Raw genomic sequence first — 20,177 nt, 5'->3', positions numbered from 1 at the left:
GAAGGGTAAAAAGAGTATCATACATCATATTTACAAACGAATGCAGAAAATAAGCATATCAAAATCATAACACAGACAGGGGACCTCCAGGACATGGATTCTTCCAGTGCTGCAGGAGGGCTGGATGGCGTCCGTGATGGTAAGGCTGACGTGTTTCAAGGGAGAGGGCTCTGAGGAAGAGGGTTCTCCCTTGAAACGCATCAGCCTTACCATCACGCCGCACTGAGGAAGAGGGTTCACCATTGAAACGCGTCAGCCCTACCATCATGGAGCTCGGAGGAAGAGGGTTTCCCTTGAAATGTGTCAGCCCTACCATCACGGGGCTCTGAGGAAGAGGGTTCTCCTTTGAAAGGAGTCAGCCCTACCATCATGGGCGCCATCCAGCCCTCCTGCAGTACTGGATGAATCCATTTACTGGAGGTCACCTGTCTGTTATGATTTGACATGCGCATTTTCTACATGCGTTTGTTTGATACTCTCTTTTTATCCTTCAATAAATGTTTTAATGGTATTGCACTAGGTCAGTGCCCTTCTCTTGTTTTCATTGTCTTTTTAGTATATGTGGATATCCATGGTCCTGAGAGGGCAGCAAAAACCTAGACGCTATCAACAAAGTCTTTTCCCTTAAGCAAAGCACATGTGTGCAGGAGAGTTACTTTTGGTTCTTTGGTGGAAAATGAGTAACAGGAATCTGAAGCAGCAGAATATCACATTTTGCAGGAAAATTGGCAAAAGTGCGCGTGAAACTTTTAGCTCTGGTACAAAAGGCTTATGGTAAACATTTCATGAAGAAATCAAATGTTTTTGAATGGAATAGGCAGTTTAAAGAGGGGCAGAATGATGTTCACAATAACAGAACAAGTGGGCAGCCAAAAAAGCAAAAGACATGCAAATGTGTGAACACTCGTACTCTCAGTTCGAAGACTGAGTATGAAAATTATGGCGGAAGAATTGAACATAAACAGGGGAAACAGTGCAGCACATTCTAACAGAGGATTTGAGAATGAGAAAGATTTCCACAAAACATGGTGCTTCGAACTTTGACAGAAGATCAGAAAGAACGTTGTCTTTAAAGTTCATCCGATCGTTTGAAGAATGCAGGGGTGTTAGATTTTTATTTATTTTTTTCTCTTTTCACAGTCCATTTCGGGAATTAAATTGTTGCACCTCGTATATACAGTATAATTAAAATTCTTTATTTAGAAAAGCTTCTACAGCTTACCAGAACTAAAGCTATAATAGATGTAAACTATAGTCCAAAAAAGAGAAGTCTGTATTTGCAGCTTTTAGTATTTCAATTACATGACAATAAATGTAATTTCAGACAGGCTTCAAACCTCAAATGGCTTATAGCAAATTAACTCTCTTTTATAATATAAATTTGTATAGGCCTAATACCTAGACAAATGCTAAATGCCCATACACTGATCCCAGAGTGAGGTACAAAGGTCCATGTTGAGCACTGTATTACTTCCTGCTGACCTGAATACTGTAATCAAACTTTGACCGCAGCTAGCCACTGAGGTGCATCGTTTCACTTGGAAAACCCTGGAAGAGGAACTGGTTATTCAGCTTCTTCTCTCCGCTTCTGTGAAGACTCTGCCTTGATTACTTTTTATATAAATAGATTTATATTTTTATTCCAAGTTCAAACATTTCTCTTTAGTTTAGTGTGAATATTCACTTCAATAAATCATCTTGTGCAATTTACGTAAATGAACAATATTCTTTTCACATGAATGGATAACTGAAGAGAATATCCGAACATTTGTGTGAAAAGTCTCAATTCCTTTAATAAATCAGTCTCTCAATCTCACATCTGTTTTCCAATTTCGAACCTGTGTAACTGCAGGTTAATTCTGGTACAGGGGCATATCAGTGACAATGTAAAGAAGCTTTAGGTCTCCAAAACATTTCTGGCAAAATTCTTTAGAAAAAGGAACGTACAGCAATTCTTACCCTGCATCTCTCAAGCTGCATTCTGGAGCCTTTTCTTCCCCCACAGTCTGATTTAAAAGATGTCTATAAAATCCACTCAGGTCTTTTTGTTTGGTAACATCAAGAGAAGCTAAAGCAATGACAAATGAGAAGAAAAACATTGTCAGTCAGTCATCGCCTCTACAAACTATATAAATGCAAGAACTACCAGCACTCTGCAAGCAAACATTGTAAAAGTCGATCATACTTGCACTATGGTAAAGTGATCCAGAACAGCCCTTTCCAAACATAAGACTACTGGTGCTGTCAGAATAAAAGATTGCCCACTTGACTAAAATGTCTGTAGGCAAAAGGAGAGGTTTTCTTGTATCATCACACTCCTTACAGCTCACCAACAGTTTCTGTAGGGTACTGTAGTGAACTGGTCGATACCACCACTATGCAATCATAACAAAATAAAGATATTTTAATATTTAGTGACATGCTGAGAGGCTGAGCCAGCTGCTGATCCAGGCATCTGGGGGTGATCCTGACATTAAAGTTGGGATCTCTCCAGAACCTGGACCAGTTTAGAATGAACTGCATTCCTGTGATCCATAGAAGTAGGGCCAAAAGAGCTTTGGCCCTTTCTTCTCCTTTAAAAACACTTTACCACCGGAGGATTTTCCTGCTTAACGTCCAGGCCACTTTTTGCAAATCGGCACTGTGCGACTAACAATTGCGCGGTCATGCAACCCTGTACCCAAACAAAATTTACGTACCTTTTTTTCCCACAAACAGAGCTTCCTTTTGGTGGTATTTGATCACCTGTGCGCTTTTCATTTTTTGCGATTTTAATAAAAAAAGTGAAAATTTTGCGAAAAAATTGACATTTTCCACTTTGACAGTTAAAAAATATCCAATATATTCAATTTTTGTCATATATTTAGGCCAAAATGTATTTAGCTACATATGTTTGACAAAAAAAATTCTCAATGAGCGTATTTTTAACCGCTTTAACCACTTTGCCACGGGAGGATTTTCCTGCTGCATGTCCAGGCCACTTTTTGCGATTCGGCACTGTGCGAATTTAACTGACAATTGCACGGTCATGCAACGTCGTACCCAAACAAAATTGACACCCTTTTTTCCCCACAAACAGAGCTTTCTTTTGGTGGTATTTGATCACCTGTGCGATATTCATTTTTTGCGATAATAAAAAAAGCGTCAATTTTGAAAAAATAACTATTTTTCTACTTTGACAGTTAAAAAAAAAAAAAACCAATATATTCAATTTTTGTCATATATTTAGGCCAAAATGTATTTAGCTACATGTCTTTGACAAAAAAATTCTCAATGAGCGTATTTTTAACCGCTTTAAGACCGGAAGATTTTACCCCATTCCTGACCAGGCCATATTTTGCGATTCGGCACTGCGTTATTTTAACGGAAAATTGCGTGGTCGTGCGATGCTGTACCCAAATTAAGTCCTTTTTTTCCCCACAAATAGAGCTTTCTTTTGGTGGTATTTGATCCCCAGTGCGATTTTTACTTTTTGCGCTATAAACAAAAAAAGAGCAACAATTTTGAAAAAAATAACAATATTTTTCACATTTTTTTTTTTATATGAAATTCACCACAAAAAAAAAAATTTTAAAATCTAAATTTTTTAACATTTTAGGCCAATTTGTTTTCCGCTACACATTTTTGGTAAAAAAAAAAAAAAAAAAAAATAGCAATAAGCATGTTTTGATTGGTTTGCACAAAAGTTATCACAGCTACTAACTACGGGAAATTTATGTCATTTTTATTGTTTTTTTTTTTTACTAGAAATGGCGGCGATCTGCGATTTTTTTTTTGTGGGACTGCGACATTGCGGCGGACAGATCGGACCCTTGACTGACATTTTTGGGGGTACCAGTAACATTACTACAGTAATCAGTGCTATAAATATGCACTGTTACTGTAAAAATGACACTGGCAGGGAAGGGGTTAACTTTATTGGAGAGGGAGGGGTTAACGTATGCCTGGTGCTTACTAACGTGTGTGGGGGGAGGGGACTGTGTGACACAGGCACAGATCGCAGGTTCAGCTATGCAGCGGGAGCGCGCGCCGCCTACAAGGGGAGGAGTCCAGTAACGTAGGTCTACGTCGCTGGACGATATCGAGCCAATTTGCCGCAGTAGGGTCAACGTGACCGGTCGGCAAGTGGTTAAGATCGGAAGATTTTACTCCATTCCTGACCAGGCTATATTTTGCGATTCAGCGCTGCGTTACTTTACACGGACAATTGCGCGGTCGTGCGACGCTGTAACCAAATTAAATTTATGTCCTTTTTTTCCCCACAAATAGAGATTTCTTTTGGTGGTATTTGATCACCTGTGCGATTTTTAATTTTTGAAAAAGAGAGCGACAATTTTGAAAAAAAGAATATATATTTTTTACATTTTGATAGATAACATTCCCCAAAAAATTTAAAAACCTAAATTTAACATTTTAGGCCAATTTGTATTCTGCTACATATTTTTGGTAAAAAAAAAAAAAAAAAAAAAATCACAATAAGCGTATTTTGATTGGTTTGCGCAAAAGTTATCGCGTTTACTAACTACGGGAAAGATTTATGTCATTTTTATTGTTTATATATTTTTTTTTTTTTACTAGTAATAGCGATAATCTGCATTTTTTTTTGCAGGACTGCGACATTGCGGCGAACAGATCGGACCCCTGACATTACTACAGTAATCAGTGCTATAAATATGCACTGTTACAGTAATGACACTGGCAGGGAAGGGGTTAACTTTATTGGGGGGAGGGGGTTGTGTGACACAGATCGCAGGTTCAGCTATGCTGAATCCTGTAATCTGTCCCTGCCTGTCACATAGGAGATTTCCTCACTCGATCCCCGACGATCGGGGGAAGAGCGGCGGTGATCACCGCCTCTCCTCCCGCTGTGTCTGAATACAGCAGGAGCGCGCCGCCGAGAGAGGGGAGAGTCTGGTGACGTAGGTCTACGTCGCCAGACGTTAACGAGACACTTTGCCGCAGTAGCAGCACAGTGAGCAGAGGGCAAGTGGTTAACACTTCCTGTTGTGCCATGTTAGTGAGTAATGCTCCAACAATTTAGTGGGGATTTCCAACCTAGAGCATAAGGCCCCATGCACACGGGGCGTTAGAAAAAACGTACGTCAAAGTTAGTTCTGACGCCGGAAAAAGCAGCTGTAAAAACGTGCTTTCAGTAGCTTTTTCCATTGGCGTTATTGCACGTTTTGCCACGTTGCTTTTAGCAGCGTTTTTTTTCTTCCATTCAAAATCAATGGTTCCCTATGGGAGCCTATTGATTTGAATGGAGGTCGCACCGCAACACCGCAAGTCGGATCCGACTTGCAGGGCGACTTGCGCTGTGAGAATCTTGAGGGGGAACTGCACGCCAAAATGGGAAAAAAACGGCGTGGGGTCCCCCCTCAAGGTTCCAAACCAGGCCCTTCGGGTCTGGTATGGAATTTGAGGGTAGCCCCATGCCGAAAAAAACGGCGTGGGGTCCCCCCCAAAATCCACACCAGACCCTTATCCGAGCATGCAGCCCGGCAGGCCAGGAAAGGGGAGGGGATGAGCGAGCGGCCCCACCCCCCCTGGACCACACCAGGCTACATGCCCTCAACATGGGGGGGTGTTGGTGCTTTGGGGCAGGGGGAGCTCTGCACCCCCCACCTCAAAGCACCTTGCCCCCATGTTGATGAGGACAAGGGCCTCATCCCCACAACCCTGGCCGGTGGTTGTGGGGGTCTGCGGGCAGGGGGCTCATCGGAATCTGGAAGCCCCCTTTAACAAGGGGCCCCCCAGATCCCGGACCCCCTCCCTATGTGAATGGGTATGGGGTACACTGTACCCCTACTCATTCACCACATAAAAGGCAGTGTATGGAAATGACGACAAGAGACGTTTTGGAAAGTTTATTAAAAATCTTCATCCGACTCTTCTTGTCTTCTCCTCTCCAGGGTCTTCTCCTCTCCAGGGTCTTCTCCTCTCCAGGGTCTTCTCCTCTCCAGGGTCTTCTCCTCTCCAGGGTCTTCTCCTCTCCAGGGTCTTCTCCTCTTTTGCTGTCCGCCCTTCTTGTCTTCTCCTCTCTGGGGTCTTCTGCTCTTTTGCTGTCCCCTCTTCTTGTGTTCTTCTCTCCGGGGTCTTCTGCTCTTTTGCTGTCCCCTCTTCTGCTGTCCACTCTTTTCTTCTCCTCTCCGGTCTTCTGCTCTTTTGCTGTCGGCTCTTCTTCCTCCGGTCCTCCTCCGACGACGTCTCCGCTGATTATGCCTATCTCCGGTCTCTGCAGCTTATTATATAGCCATTAGGGGTGGGGCCTCCCGGTGACGTCATCGGGAGGCCCCGCCCCTAATGGCTATATAATAAGCTGCAGAGACCGGAGATAGGCATAATCAGCGGAGACGTCGTCATCGGAGGACCGGAGGAAGAAGAGCCGACAGCCGACAGCCGACAGCAAAAGAGCAGAAGACCGGAGAGGAGAAGAAAAGAAGAATGGACAGCAGAAGAGGGGACAGCAAAAGAGCAGAAGACCCCGGAGAGAAGAACACAAGAAGAGGGGACAGCAAAAGAGCAGAAGACCCCGGAGAGGAGAAGACAAGAAGGGTGGACAGCAAAAGAGCAGAAGACCCCGGAGAGGAGAAGACCCCGGAGAGGAGAAGACAAGAAGAGTCGGATGAAGATTTTTAATAAACTTTCCAAAACGTCTCTTGTCGTCATTTCCATACACTGCCTTTTATGTGGTGAATGAGTAGGGGTACAGTGTACCCCATACCCATTCACATAGGGAGGGGGTCCGGGATCTGGGGGGCCCCTTGTTAAAGGGGGCTTCCAGATTCCGATGAGCCCCCTGCCCGCAGACCCCCACAACCACCGGCCAGGGTTGTGGGGATGAGGCCCTTGTCCTCATCAACATGGGGGCAAGGTGCTTTGAGGTGGGGGGTGCAGAACTCCCCCTGCCCCAAAGCACCAACACCCCCCCATGTTGAGGGCATGTAGCCTGGTGTGGTCCAGGGGGGGTGGGGCCGCTCGCTCGTCCCCTCCCCTTTCCTGGCCTGCCGGGCTGCATGCTCAGATAAGGGTCTGGTATGGATTTTGGGGGGGACCCCACGCCGTTTTTTCGGGATGGGGCTACCCTCAAATTCCATACCAGACCCGAAGGTCCTGGTTTGGAACCTTGGGGGGGACCCCCACGCCGTTTTTTTCCCATTTTGGCGTGGAGTTCCCCCTCAAGATTCCCACAGCGCAAGTAACCCCGCAAGTCAGATCCGACTTGCGGTGTTGCGGTGCGACCTCCATTCAAATCAATAGGCTCCCATAGGGAACCATTGATTTTGAATGGAAGAAAAGAAAACGTATAACGTGGCTTAACGCACGTTAAGCAACGTTATAGCAAAGTTATTCAGCTTTTAGCAGCGTCAGGAGTTTTTAACGCTGTAACGCTGGTCCTCAGAACGCGCAGGTCGTGGGTTCTTGTTGCAGCTTAAAAACGCCTAGGCCACTTACAGCTCAAAAACGTCTGAGTGTGCATGAGGCCATAGAATAACATGGAGGGGCGTTTTTAGGCTGCAAAAAGAAAACGTCTGACGCTGCTTACAGCGGCTTTAAAAACGCCCCGTGTGCATGGGGCCAAAGCTTTAAAGCTACCTGTGTGTATGGCATGGCCATTATACATAGCCCACTGCAACATGGATGGGGCAAAGTATGAATAGTGCATGACAAGGTATACTTTTTTTTTTTTATTTACTCATAAGAATGAAGAGATGGATCATTCTTTGAATGTAAAAAAGTTCAATGTATTCTAATATTTTTTTGAAACATATGCCCAATATAGAGTTAAGATGAAAATAGAGGACTAGATTTAATGTATTTTAGGAAGAATCCTTCCCTAAACCACCCCTCAATATACAAAATATGACGACAATTTTAGCTAGTGGGTTGTAAGGGAGAATACCCACCTTACACCTCAGTTAAGAACTGTGGTCTTGTCCTTTCCCAGCCTGGAATGTGAGAGGACTCTCCATATCATAAAAAAACATTGGATACTGCTGATCCTACACTGTGCGTGATGATGTTGGCAAGGGGTTAACCACAAAACTGGAGAGGAGGAGGAGTGGCTTCAGGGGACGGATCATTTCATAATGAACTCTGCTAGAGTTTAGGACATGTAAGGAACTTGTAGCTAAGAGGGCATATCATGCTGGCAATTTTTATACACAACTATATAAAGAATTAAGAGCTTTAAAAGAATTAAGAGCTTTATCTTCTTTGAAATAGACAAATTTTTCTTACTAAATCCAAAAATCATAACCAACACAGAAAAGGGAATACAATAGAAAAATGTATTTAACCGCGCTTGTAACCAATTAACAGCAGCAACTCCCAGTGAGATACCACAAAAACAAAAGTAGTGATCAATGGTATATATAAATATACAGATATATAAATGACAATTGAATAAATGAAATAAATCAAACCTAAATGGTGTGTCTATATAAAAAATATAAATAATAAAAAATGTCCCAAAAACTGTGAAATGTGAATCACAGATCTTCATATAAACACAGCTGGAGATAAATGAAATATTCTTTCAAATAATAATCACACGTGATGGGATATCCTCCACTGCCAGTGATCAATCCACCACCGTAAGTAAATTCTGCTTACCAGATACAAGAGACAAAAGATCAAATTGCCATGTAAAGGAAAGTGTTGGAGCCAATCCTATAAATCAGGTAATCTTGCGACCCTGGAAATCGCCCACAACGGATGGAGGAGATGAGAGGAACTTTAAGAGGTGGAGCCGCCACAAGGAGGAGGGTGATAAACTCGATCCACTCATATAGTACTCAGCACGCACTCAAGGAATCGGTAGCCGTCGAATGGGAATCCACAAAGAAAATAGAAGCTCCATAGTGTAAAACCTTTTAAACGCTTTATTAACAAATATTGCACTTACACTGTATACAATAAAATGCTCATTGGATAAAATGAAGCCGGCCGGCTTACCGCCCTAGAAGAACGTGCAGAGCGGTAAGCCGGCTGGTTTCATTTTATCTTTGGTCTCTTGTATCTGGTAAGCACATTTTACTTACGGTGGTGGATTGATCACTGGAAGTGGAGGATATCACATCATGTGTGATTATTATTTGAAACCATATTTCACATTTATCACCAGCTGTGTTTATATTAAGATCCGTGATTCACATTTCACAGTTTTTGGGCCATTTTTTATCAGTTATATTTTTTATATAGACACACCATGTATGTTTGATTTAGTTCATTTATTTATTAAATTTTCATTTAACTATATGTATATTTATATATACTAGGGCTGGGCGATATGGCTGAAAACTGTATCACGATATCAGTGTTTCATATCGGTCGATATCAATAATTATTGATATTTTTTATTACCCATTTAAAATAAGGACCCTAGGGTGAGAATGCAGGGCGGCGGGCATGGTACAGGAGAATGCAGGGTGACTGGCATGGTGCAGGAGAATGCAGGGTACTGGCATGATGCAGGAGAATGCAGGGCACTGGCATGGTGCAGGAGAATGCAGGGCACTGGCATGGTGCAGGAGAATGCAGGGCACTGGCATGGTGCAGGAGAATGCAGGGCACTGGCATGGTGCAGGAGAATGCAGGGCACTGGCATGGTGCAGGAGAATGCAGGGTACTGGCATGGTGCAGGAGAATGCAGGGTACTGGCATGGTGCAGGAGAATGCAGGGTACTGGCATGGTGCAGGAGAATGCAGGGCACTGGCATGGTACAGGAGAATGCAGGGTACTGGCATGGTACAGGAGAATGCAGGGTACTGGCATGGTACAGGAGAATGCAGGGTACTGGCATGGTACAGGAGAATGCAGGGTACTGGCATGGTACAGGAGAATGCAGGGTACTGGCATGGTACAGGAGAATCCGGGGTTGTGGGCATACTACAGGAGATGCAGTGCTGTGGGCATGGTACAGGTAGACCATGCCTGCAGCACTGCATCCCTTGTAGTGTGCCCGCAGCCCTGCATAATGGCAGGTAGTGAAGCGGTTTCACTTACCTGTTCCAGAGGCGCCTTCATTTTAAAAATGGCGCCGCCCGGCGCCGCCACATCATTGCGCACGCGCCGCCACGTCATTGCGCACGCGCCGCCACCGCTCGTGTAATTTCGGCTATTCCCGGCCTCTCCCGAGCGGCGGCGGCGCGTGCGCGGTGACATGTATGCGACGGGCGGCGCCATTTTTAAAGCTTAAACCCGTCGGAGCGGACTTTTCGTTTTATCGTTCAAAGTCTTTTATTGCTATCGATCACGTGACTATCGCGATACATATCGGTATCGTTTTATCGCCCAGCCCTAATATATACTATTGATCACCCTTGATCACTACTTTAGTGCAACTTGTATTATTATCAACAGAAAAGGGAATGACAAGATGTCACCTTCTAATTCAGCTTCCTTTTTCTCCCGTTCTTCTTCTTCAGACTTCTCTTGCAGCTTTTTCTTGTAGGCAGTCGTCACAAAGGCTTCCTTATCCTTAAATTCGTCCCCTTCCATCTCGCGTTCTTTCTGAATCTTTTTTTCCATGCGCTTTTCCTGTTCCTTCTTCCTCACTTCAACAGCTTTTAAGATATTCTGGATATACTTTGGCTAAGAGAAAATAAATCATAAAGGCAAACTGAAAAGAAATACTCAGTCACTGGCTCATCTTTAACAGATTCAGCTTTCACACCTTTACACCCTCTATGGACCAGAGCAATTTTTGTTTCTGCCGTGGGCCTGTTTATGCTGCAAAACTTTTGTCCCTACCCAACATAAAGAATGATTTTTTTTCTTTTATGTAATTCACAGATAAAAATATAATAAACTTTAAAACTTTAAAAAAAGGAGCTTTACCAATTCGACCAGTGCTATTTAAAGGTCTCCACTTTTTATATTATATATATATATATATATATATATATATATATATATAAATGAAAAAAAAAGACTAACATTTTGAAAACTCCCCCCCCAAAACACTATTTTCTACTTTGTTAAAAAACAAATCCAATAAAATGTAATTTCTACATAAACATGTTATCAGCTACAGGTCTTCAGTAAAAAAAAAAAAAAAAAAAAAATCCCAATAAGTGTATATTAACCACTTGGTGTATATTAACCACTTGCCCACTGCGGCAAAGTGGCTCGTTAACGTCTGGCGACGTAGACCTACGTCAGCAGACTCTCCCCTCTCTCGGCAGCTTGCTCCCGCTGTATTCAAACACAGCGGGAGTCAGGCCAAGGGAGGAGAGGTGGTGATCACTCACGCCCTTTGTACTTCAATTAAGTTTTTTTGGGTGCGTTTGGCAAGTCCAATGTCCCAACTAGAGTACAACATAAATCCATCCATTAAGCAAAAACAGCCACTAATATGTTCAACCCAGTGTCCTTATGTGCTTCAACCACTCCAATTTCTGTACATTTAACTGGTAATCAATTCTAAAATTAACTCTGAATGCCCTACATCAACTTACAAAATTGAAGGTACAAGCATAGAAAATCAAGTATTTTAATAGGTAGAGGGGATGAGCGCTTGAAAGGGGAGACTGCAGTTATGTGACACTAAATGCAAGCTAGAGATGATGGTCACAAGTTCATAGGGCAGAATGTCATTAAAAATTCATAATATGCAAAGAAATTCATGGTATATAGAAAGAGAGCAAACAATATATATAGAGAATATTAGAGCTGCACGATAAAAAAGCCTCCTGCAAAAGCCTATCAGCATTAGTCTCCCACTGAACTGTAAACACAAATGATTACATTGTATCTTTTCTTTCCCTCTGCCGGAGGAAGGAAGTTTAACCTCTTAAAGACTAAACCTTTTTCTTACACTTGTTGCTTGCAAGTTAAATCAGTTTATTTTTCCTAGAAAAGTAGTTCGAACCCCCAAACATTTATATATATTTTTTTTTTAGCAGAGACCCTGCAGAATAAAATGGTGATTGTTGTAAATTTTTATGTCACACTGTATTTGCGCAGCAGTCTTTCAAACACAATTAATACACTTTAATGAATAAAAAAATAAAACAAAACCGTAAAGTTATCCCAATTTTTTTTATAATGTAAAAGATGTTACACAGAGAATCGTGAGAGAATCGTGATCTTTATTCCAAGCAAAAAAATTGTGATTCTCATTTTGGCCAGAATCGTGCAGCTCTAGAGAATATATAAAGTCCATAATTAGAAGTCCATTAGTGCTGGTGTAAGACACACTGGGAGCACTGAAGGAGATCAGCAGCCAACAGAGTAAGAAGCAGCTCTGTATGTAGAAAAAAAGAAAAAACAAGCGGCGCCGATCCAAAAATGCAGCAAGTGGTTAAGGGTTAATAGTTTTATTAAAATAAAACTCACATTTTGCACAAATGTTTTGGCTTTAAAAGGACCAACACGCTGTGTGCCTTGTTTCCTTGTGTCCTGGTGCCAGGCGATGGTGTGTGGCATCCCGCGTTGCCGGCCACATCGGTGGATTTCGGGTCAGTGAGCGGAGAGGAGCGAGTCTATCATCACCTGGGCACTGGAGAGGCAGTGGAGGGCATATCCTAGCTGGCGCACATTTGGAGCATGCATGCTCCATCAGGCCTCCAGGGTGGCCAGCACTCCTGTGGTTAATATAGGGGTAGTGGTGCCGGCAGGCAACAAGTCACAGTACGCCGGTCCAGCCAACCCCAAGTAAACACACCAGGCAGCCGATATAAGTCTAGTTGTTTGAGCTGCTGAAAGACTTCTACAGGTTGTGTCACTTTATCCATAGCTACATTAATCTTACTTTTAAGCTGGTACCTATTTTCACTGTACTCAGTCTCAGAAACACCATACTAAAGGTCAGTAATGTGTGCGTTACATCTTATCCACATGGTCTATAGGTGTTATACTTTTATCCGCTGACATTACACTGTAGAACGGTACACAAAATGGACCTCATATTGGCCATAGAAGCCGCTAAATATGATAACTAGGAGGAACTCTACACCCTTTTCCCAACAGTTTCTTTCTGCCAAATGATATTCAGAAACACTCCCATGGCAAACTATGCACCTTATTCAGACACATAGAAGATAGGGTAGTCTATCAATCACCAATGGGGAGACAAATTTTTTTCTATCAAAATAACCCCTAGGGGGCTTAGAATCAAAAATAACCCCCTAGGGGGCTTAGAATCAAACAGGTGCTCATTCCTTTCTCCCAAATTTCGGTACTCAAAAAATGGGAGCACATCTCTGAATTTCCCAAAAATGGATAAGCATTATGTTTGAACAGCGAGATCTTAAAATTCAAGGACCAAAGCCAAATCTCTTTACGATACCAGCATTCAATACACGTTCAATCTACCTCATAGATGGCTACGCATACTCAAAATAAAAACTAAACAATCCGATAACGACCTTATCAAGACTAAACTTGACAAGATATGTAGGGATGGTGATGACTACAACCATAATAGAGTATTCGATTGGAAAACAACAGATTAATCCCTTCAGGACAAACCCCTAACCCTTATGACCTACCCACCCCCATGCACCAATCCATCAAAACTGGGACGAACAGACCCCAACAACACCCACCCCATGCAATTATCCTACTAGAGCCTTTTGCCCCCCCCCCCCCCCCCAACGGCCACCAATACTCTAGGGACTAAGAAAAGGATACATGGCACAAAAAACAGTAACTGTAAAGCCTCCCCAGAGGCACACTTCCAAACATACCAGAATGACTCCACCAGACCCCACTAAAGCTGGTCCCTTCAATCCTACACTCCAACATATAGAGGTACCTACACCACAGAGGAACAATAACTTCTCCACTTCTACTATGCGTCTTCCCTCATCAGACCCTCCTCTCTTCCCACCCCCATTATCTCTGTAACCACCCCTATCATTACAGGGTTCAGACACCACTTCAACTATGGATACTATACCGCCAGGAATAGTCCACACCCTAAGATAAAACTGGGACCAATTCGCCTTTTTTAGTGATTGCCCCCATACCTCACAAAAAAAAAGAAAATGACCAGAAGAGGTAGAAGAAGAGGGGGATACAACAACAAAAAGGGGCAAACTACAGAGACTGAAAATATTCAACCTGTCTGCACACAGTTTGTCCACAGACTATATATATCCTTACTAAGCTAATGCCTTAATTTTCCTCTCTCTGCCCGCCCCAGCCCCTTTACCTTATTTGTAGACCTGAACAGATTTGTTAGAAACCTCACAGTCACACGATTTTACAACATCAAAGAAGCAAAGGATAAACTAAACACATCAGTCATTCCCTATATACTGAGCCACCTACCACCAGTGAGGACCTTAATGGACTCTACAGCCCTGGACTTTCTGAACGACCTGTATCTCGAAGGTGATAAAACATATGCCAACTGGCTCACAAAACATCTACCCACCTACCCACCAGTCCAACATACACGTTTTAAACCCAAGTTAGTTTTCATGCCCACCCATCAAAATGGACCATATATACAAAGTTTTTATCAAGTGGTCGATACAGACATTCAATGCATGTGCAAGTCCACTAGCCATCATCACTCAATACACTCTAACCTCAACAATAAAGAAAAAAAATGCCCTTAAAAAGATTTTTCCAGCAACCCCAATATCAAAATAAGGCCAGCGGTTAAGGGCGGAGAAATTGTAATACAAGATAGAGAACAATATGTGAAGGAAGCTTACAGGTTACTATCATTCACTAACACTTACTCCCGACTACATGGTGATCTGCTACCCTGGTTTAGTGAGGAGGCAAGAATACTAGTCACTAATGTAATCTGATGGTATTCTCAACAAAGCGGAAGCCTCATTCTTCAATAGAGAAGATTACTGAACTCATTTTTACCATCTACCTAAAATTCACAAAAGCTTGGACAATCCACCGGGACATCCGATTGTAGCAGCAATGGAAAGCATCACCAACTTCTTCTCTATGTATATTGATAAATTTTCTACAGCCCTAGGGCTCAACAACTTCCTGCTTACATACGGGATGGAATACTGTACATCTTTTGGATACACTGAAGAACAACACCTGGGAACCCACATAATTATGGGTTTTCCTAGATGTTAACTCGTACACTGGATCCCCTAATCAACCTCAGACAGGCACAATTCATGCTAGATGTCACACACTTTTGTTTCATGGGTAACTATTTCCTATTTGATGATCAGTACTACTTGCAAAAACAAGGCGCAGCTAGGGGGGCTAATTTTGCTGCTAACTATGCCAATCTGGCCATGGGACTATGGGAACACCAGTCCATTGGGAAACACAACCCATTCTCCAGGAATCAAATCTTTTTTTGGCAGGTACATCAATGGCATTGTCATCTGGGATGGTCCAAGCACATTGGTAGATGACTTTGTTGCTTATTGCAATTCCAACCACCTCGGTATGTCATTCACATCTGTCTGCGACCACAATAGTCTTGCCTTTCTGGATCTTGAACTATGTCATACTGATACTACCATTTTTGACAGAAAGTACATGAAGCCCATAGCTAGAAACTCATTCCTTCATTTATAGAGCGGTCATCATCCCCGTTGGATCTCCAATATCCCAAAAAGCCAGTTTTGTTGCCTTAGACACAATTGCACAGGCAATGAGGACTACATATCTCAAGGGCATCTGTTCTAAAATAAATTTTCACGAGAAAAGCTATCAATCACCCCTGGTTCAAAATGCCTTCTCTAGCTTTCTGGCAGGTTCCCCCCACCAATAACAAAACATTCTGATAACATAATCCCAACCTATCAGGTTCATCACTCAGTTCCACAATTAACAAAAGAATAGAACATATTTTTCGAAAACACTGGGGTATACTTCGTGAAGATCCTCATCTCAAAGAATCCATTATGGATTCCCCGAAGATAACATATAGAAAAGCAATAAATATCAAAAGCACGATAGCCCCTAGTAAAATTAGGTCGAGTAATAAAATCAATTGTTCACATCTGACATTCTCTAACATGAAAGTAATGGATCAATTCTAAAAAAATTGATTTTTGTAAGAACTTACCGTAAAATCCTTTTCTCTTAAGCTCATTGACAGACGTAGTCTTCTTGATTCTCAAGAGCTGGGTTATGTTGTCTCCGCAGGAGTAGGACTAGGCAGAAAGACAAAACGTTCTGGCTCCACCTTAGGGGCAGTCCCTGAGGGTATATCCTCCCTCTCTCTGCTACAGGGAATCAGTTCTGTTTAAAGCAGTACAGAGAATTTAACCCAACCCAACTCAATGATAGAGGGGCGGGTACTACGTCTGTCAATGAGCTTAAGAGAAAAGGATTTTACGGTAAGTTCTTACAAAAATCCATTTTTCTCTATCGCTCATTGACAGACGTAGTCTTCTTGATTCTCAAGAGCTGGGACATCCAGAAGCAGTGCCACAAATGAGGGGTGGGATTGACAAAATCAAATCCAATCTAGAAGGCCCAACCGGTGCCAAACTAGAAGTTTTAAAGGCTCATTATAAACAAAGAATGAGACTAAAGAAAAATTTTTCCAACGGAAAAAAAAAAAAACCCTCGAGGTAGACCACTGGTCTCCTCAAATTGCGGCCTGCAAAACCTTGCGGCCAAATGAGGCATCAGACGATGCCATTACATCAACTTTATAATGTTTAGAAAAGGTATGCACCGACGACCAGGTAGCCGCCTTGCACACCTGGACCACTGACGCCTGATGGCGAAAGGCCCATGACGCACTAAGTGCCCGAGTGGAGTGCGCCTTAACAGGGAACGGGGGCTCCCGACCCTTAATAGAATAAGCCTGCACTACCGTCTGTCTGATCCTCCTGGAAATGGTCGCGGCAGATGCAGGCAACCCCCTTTTTGGGTCCATCTGGGATCACAAAAAGTGAATCCTTCTTGCGAAACGAGTCTGTCGTTTTCAAGTATACCCTGATCGCCCGGACCACATCCAAGGAGTGTAAAGCAAACTCCCGAGGATGACTGGGCTTAGGACACAGGGAAGGTAATACAATTTCTTCATTCAGATGAAATTCTGAAACCACTTTTGGTAGGAAGGATGGATTCGGACGAAGAACCACCTTATCTCTATGAACCACCAGATATGGTGAACGACAAGATAATGCGGCCAGTTCTGACACCCTGCGTGCAGAAGTAATAGCCACCAAGAAGGCCACCTTCTGGGACAACGTGGGTAGAGGAATCTCCCTAATATCTTCAAAGAGAGGTTTCTGAAGAACCGACAACACTAAATTAAGATCCCAGGGGGGTAACGGCGCGTGCACTGGCGGAGCCAGATGTCGCACCCCCTGGATGAAGTTCCGCACCAAGGAATGAGTAGCCAAAGGCTTCTGAAAGAAGATGGCTAATGCTGAGACCTGACCCTTGATAGTACTCAAGGCCAGTTTCTGCTCAACCCCTTGTTGCAGAAAAGCCAATATTCGACTAATCGAATAAGACCGAGGACGGAACCCCAAAGGTTCACACCATGCAATGTAGGACTTCCATGTGCGATGATAAATCTTTCTGGAAGTCGCTTTCCTTGCTTCAACTAGAGTAGGAATAACTGAAGCTGACAAACCTTTGTCCTTCAGCACCTGGGTCTCAATAGCCAGGCCGTTAAAGCCAGCGATCGTAAAGCAGGATGGAAGATCGGTCCCTGAGACAGTAGATCCTCCCTGAGAGGAAGTCTCCATGGGACGTCCGCCACCAGTCTGACCATGTCGGCGTACCAAGCTCGACGAGGCCAGTCCGGAGCTACCAGGATTACTGGGATTCCTTCCTCCTCTATCCTGCGAAGAAGTCTTGGCAGTAACGCGAGAGGAGGGAAGGCATATATTAGCTGGTATTGCCCCCATGGGGCGATCAGTGCGTCTGCGGTTTCTGCTAGAGGATCGCGGGAGCGAGCCACGAATCTCTGAACTTTCCTGTTGAATCGTGATGCCAACAGATCCACATCCGGGGTGCCCCACCGTAGGCACAACTGGTGAAAAACGTCTTGATGGAGGGACCATTCCCCCTGATCCAGGGTCTGACGGCTGAGATAATCTGCCTGCCAATTCTCCACCCCCGGAATGAACACCGCAGAGATTGCTGGAACAAATCGTTCCGCCCAGCGAAGAATGCAAGCCACTTCTTTGGCCGCTCGGACACTCTTGGTGCCCCCCTGGTGATTGACATAAGCCACGGCCGTGGCATTGTCCGACTGGATCCGAACCGGGCTGCCCTGGAGCTGCTCGGTCCAGTGAATCAGACAAAGTCTGATCGCTCTCAGTTTCAATACATTTATCGGTAACCTGGATTCTTCCGGGGACCAAAGTCCCTGGACAGATAACTGACCGAGAATTCCTCCCCATCCGGATAGACTGGCATCCGTGGTCACTATCGTCCAATATATTGGCAGAAATTACTTTCCCTGGCTGAGCATTGGAGACCGAAGCCACCAAACCAGAGACTCTCTGGTCTGTTTGCTCAATCGTATCTGATTGTCCAGGGATTCCGGATTCCGATTCCATCTGAGAAGAATCTCTTGCTGAAGAATTCGGGTATGGGACTGGGCAAATGGGACTGCTTCGAAGGAAGCCACCATCAACCCCAGAACCCTCATGCAAGTCCGAAGGGAAGACCAGCTGTTGGACAGTAACAACTGGACTGCTGATTGAATCTTTCGGAGTTTCCCTACCGGAAGGAAAACTCTTGTCCTGACTGTGTCTAGAATTAGACCCAGATATTCGAGCCTCTGGGTGGGAACCAGAAATTACTTTTGCTGGTTCACCAGCCACCCGAATTCCTGTAAAGAAATCATAGTAATTTCTATGTTTTGTAGCAAGGTCTGAGGAGACTCTGCATGAAGCAGAAGATCGTCTAGGTAACCTAGAATCGATATACCTCTTTGGCGCAGAAGTGCCAACATTGGGGCCAACACCTTTGTGAAGACCCGCGGAGCCGTGGCGAGACCGAAAGGTAACGCCACAAACTGATAGTGGTTCTCCTCTACGGAAAAGCGTAGAAAACGCTGATGTCCTGCGAAAATGGGAATGTGAAGATAGGCGTCCTTGATGTCTATGGACGCTAGGACATCCCCTGGATGCAGGAAGGCTGCTACCGTGCGAATGGACTCCATTCTGAATCTTCTTATGTTGACGAAAGAATTGAGTGCTCTTAAGTCCAGAATTGGACGCACTTTGCCCTCTTTCCTGGGTATTGTAAATAGGTTTGAATAAAACCCTTGAAACCGTTCTGTCCAAGGAACGTGGACTACCACTCCTTGTTGTAGTAGATCTGTGACTGCTCTCCGCAGATCTTCTAAACGATCTGAGGATAGTCGGATATTGGAAGGGAAGAATCGCGCCGGTGGGAGAGATCGAAACTCGATCTTGTACCCTGACCTTATGACTTCGCAAACCCATTTGTCCGGGATTCTGGAAAGCCATGGATCCGGGAACCGGCGAAGACGTCCCCCCACCCCAGTTATGGGTGGGGGCGCACCTTCAGGCTTTGGATGGTTTATCTTCAGGTCTGGAGGGGGCGGGCTTTTGCTTGCCCGACCAACGACCCCTGACGCCTCCTGCAGGAGCTTTGGAGGACTTAGTTTTTTCACCCGCTGGACGAAAAAACCTCTTGTGAGCAGAAAAAGAAGGCCCTCGTCTTTGACGAGTTCCTCTACCTTTAAAATTTTGCGGTAAAAAGGTGCTCTTTACACCGGTGAGATCCTTAATGATCTCATCTAAGTTGGCTCCAAATAGACGCTCTCCTGAAAAGGGGATATTAGCCAATGCTTTTTTGGAACCTTGGTCGGCTAACCAACCTTTTAGCCACAGTGTACGCCTGAGAACCACTGCTGAGACTGATGCTCGCGCCATTAATGGAGTGGCGTCTAACGCCGCATCACACACAAACTGTAACCCCTGTATCATTTGTTCCAACAAATCTGATACCGCCTGAGGGACTTCTTCTAAGTCCCGGCGTAACCACTTGGTCCATTCAGTTACAGCCTGCGAAACCAGACCAATAGCTATTATAGGTCTGAAAGCTGATCCAATCAAGGAAAACATGGTGCGAGACATAGCTTCTATCTTGCGATCCACTGGATCTTTAAAAGACGGAGCGTCTTCTAAAGGAATAACCGTGGCTTTATTCAATCTAGCAATTGGTGAATCCACCACAGGTGGTTCTGTCCATTTCTTAATAAGGGTTTCCTCAAACGGATAACGCC

General features: G+C 43.9%; 1 protein-coding gene across 2 annotated transcripts in view; it reads right to left on the bottom strand.

Moving 5' to 3' along the window:
* NSRP1 (nuclear speckle splicing regulatory protein 1) overlaps window positions 1-20,177 on the bottom strand; it is a 134,346-nt gene that overhangs the window by 2,264 nt on the left and 111,905 nt on the right. For both annotated transcript variants that reach the window (XM_082246773.1, XM_082246774.1), the window contains exons 6-7: window positions 10,390-10,597; window positions 1,960-2,068 (exon numbers count right to left, since the gene is read on the bottom strand). In XM_082246773.1, coding sequence (XP_082102899.1) covers window positions 1,960-2,068; window positions 10,390-10,597 — 317 coding nt within the window. The remainder of the gene's footprint in view (window positions 1-1,959; window positions 2,069-10,389; window positions 10,598-20,177) is intronic.

The sequence above is a fragment of the Pelophylax lessonae genome (assembly GCF_965119305.1).
Source record: "Pelophylax lessonae genome assembly, chromosome: 2".
NCBI lineage: Eukaryota > Metazoa > Chordata > Amphibia > Anura > Ranidae > Pelophylax > Pelophylax lessonae.
The sequence above is the reverse complement of the archived record's forward strand: the minus strand, read 5'-3'. Positions and strand labels throughout refer to the sequence as shown.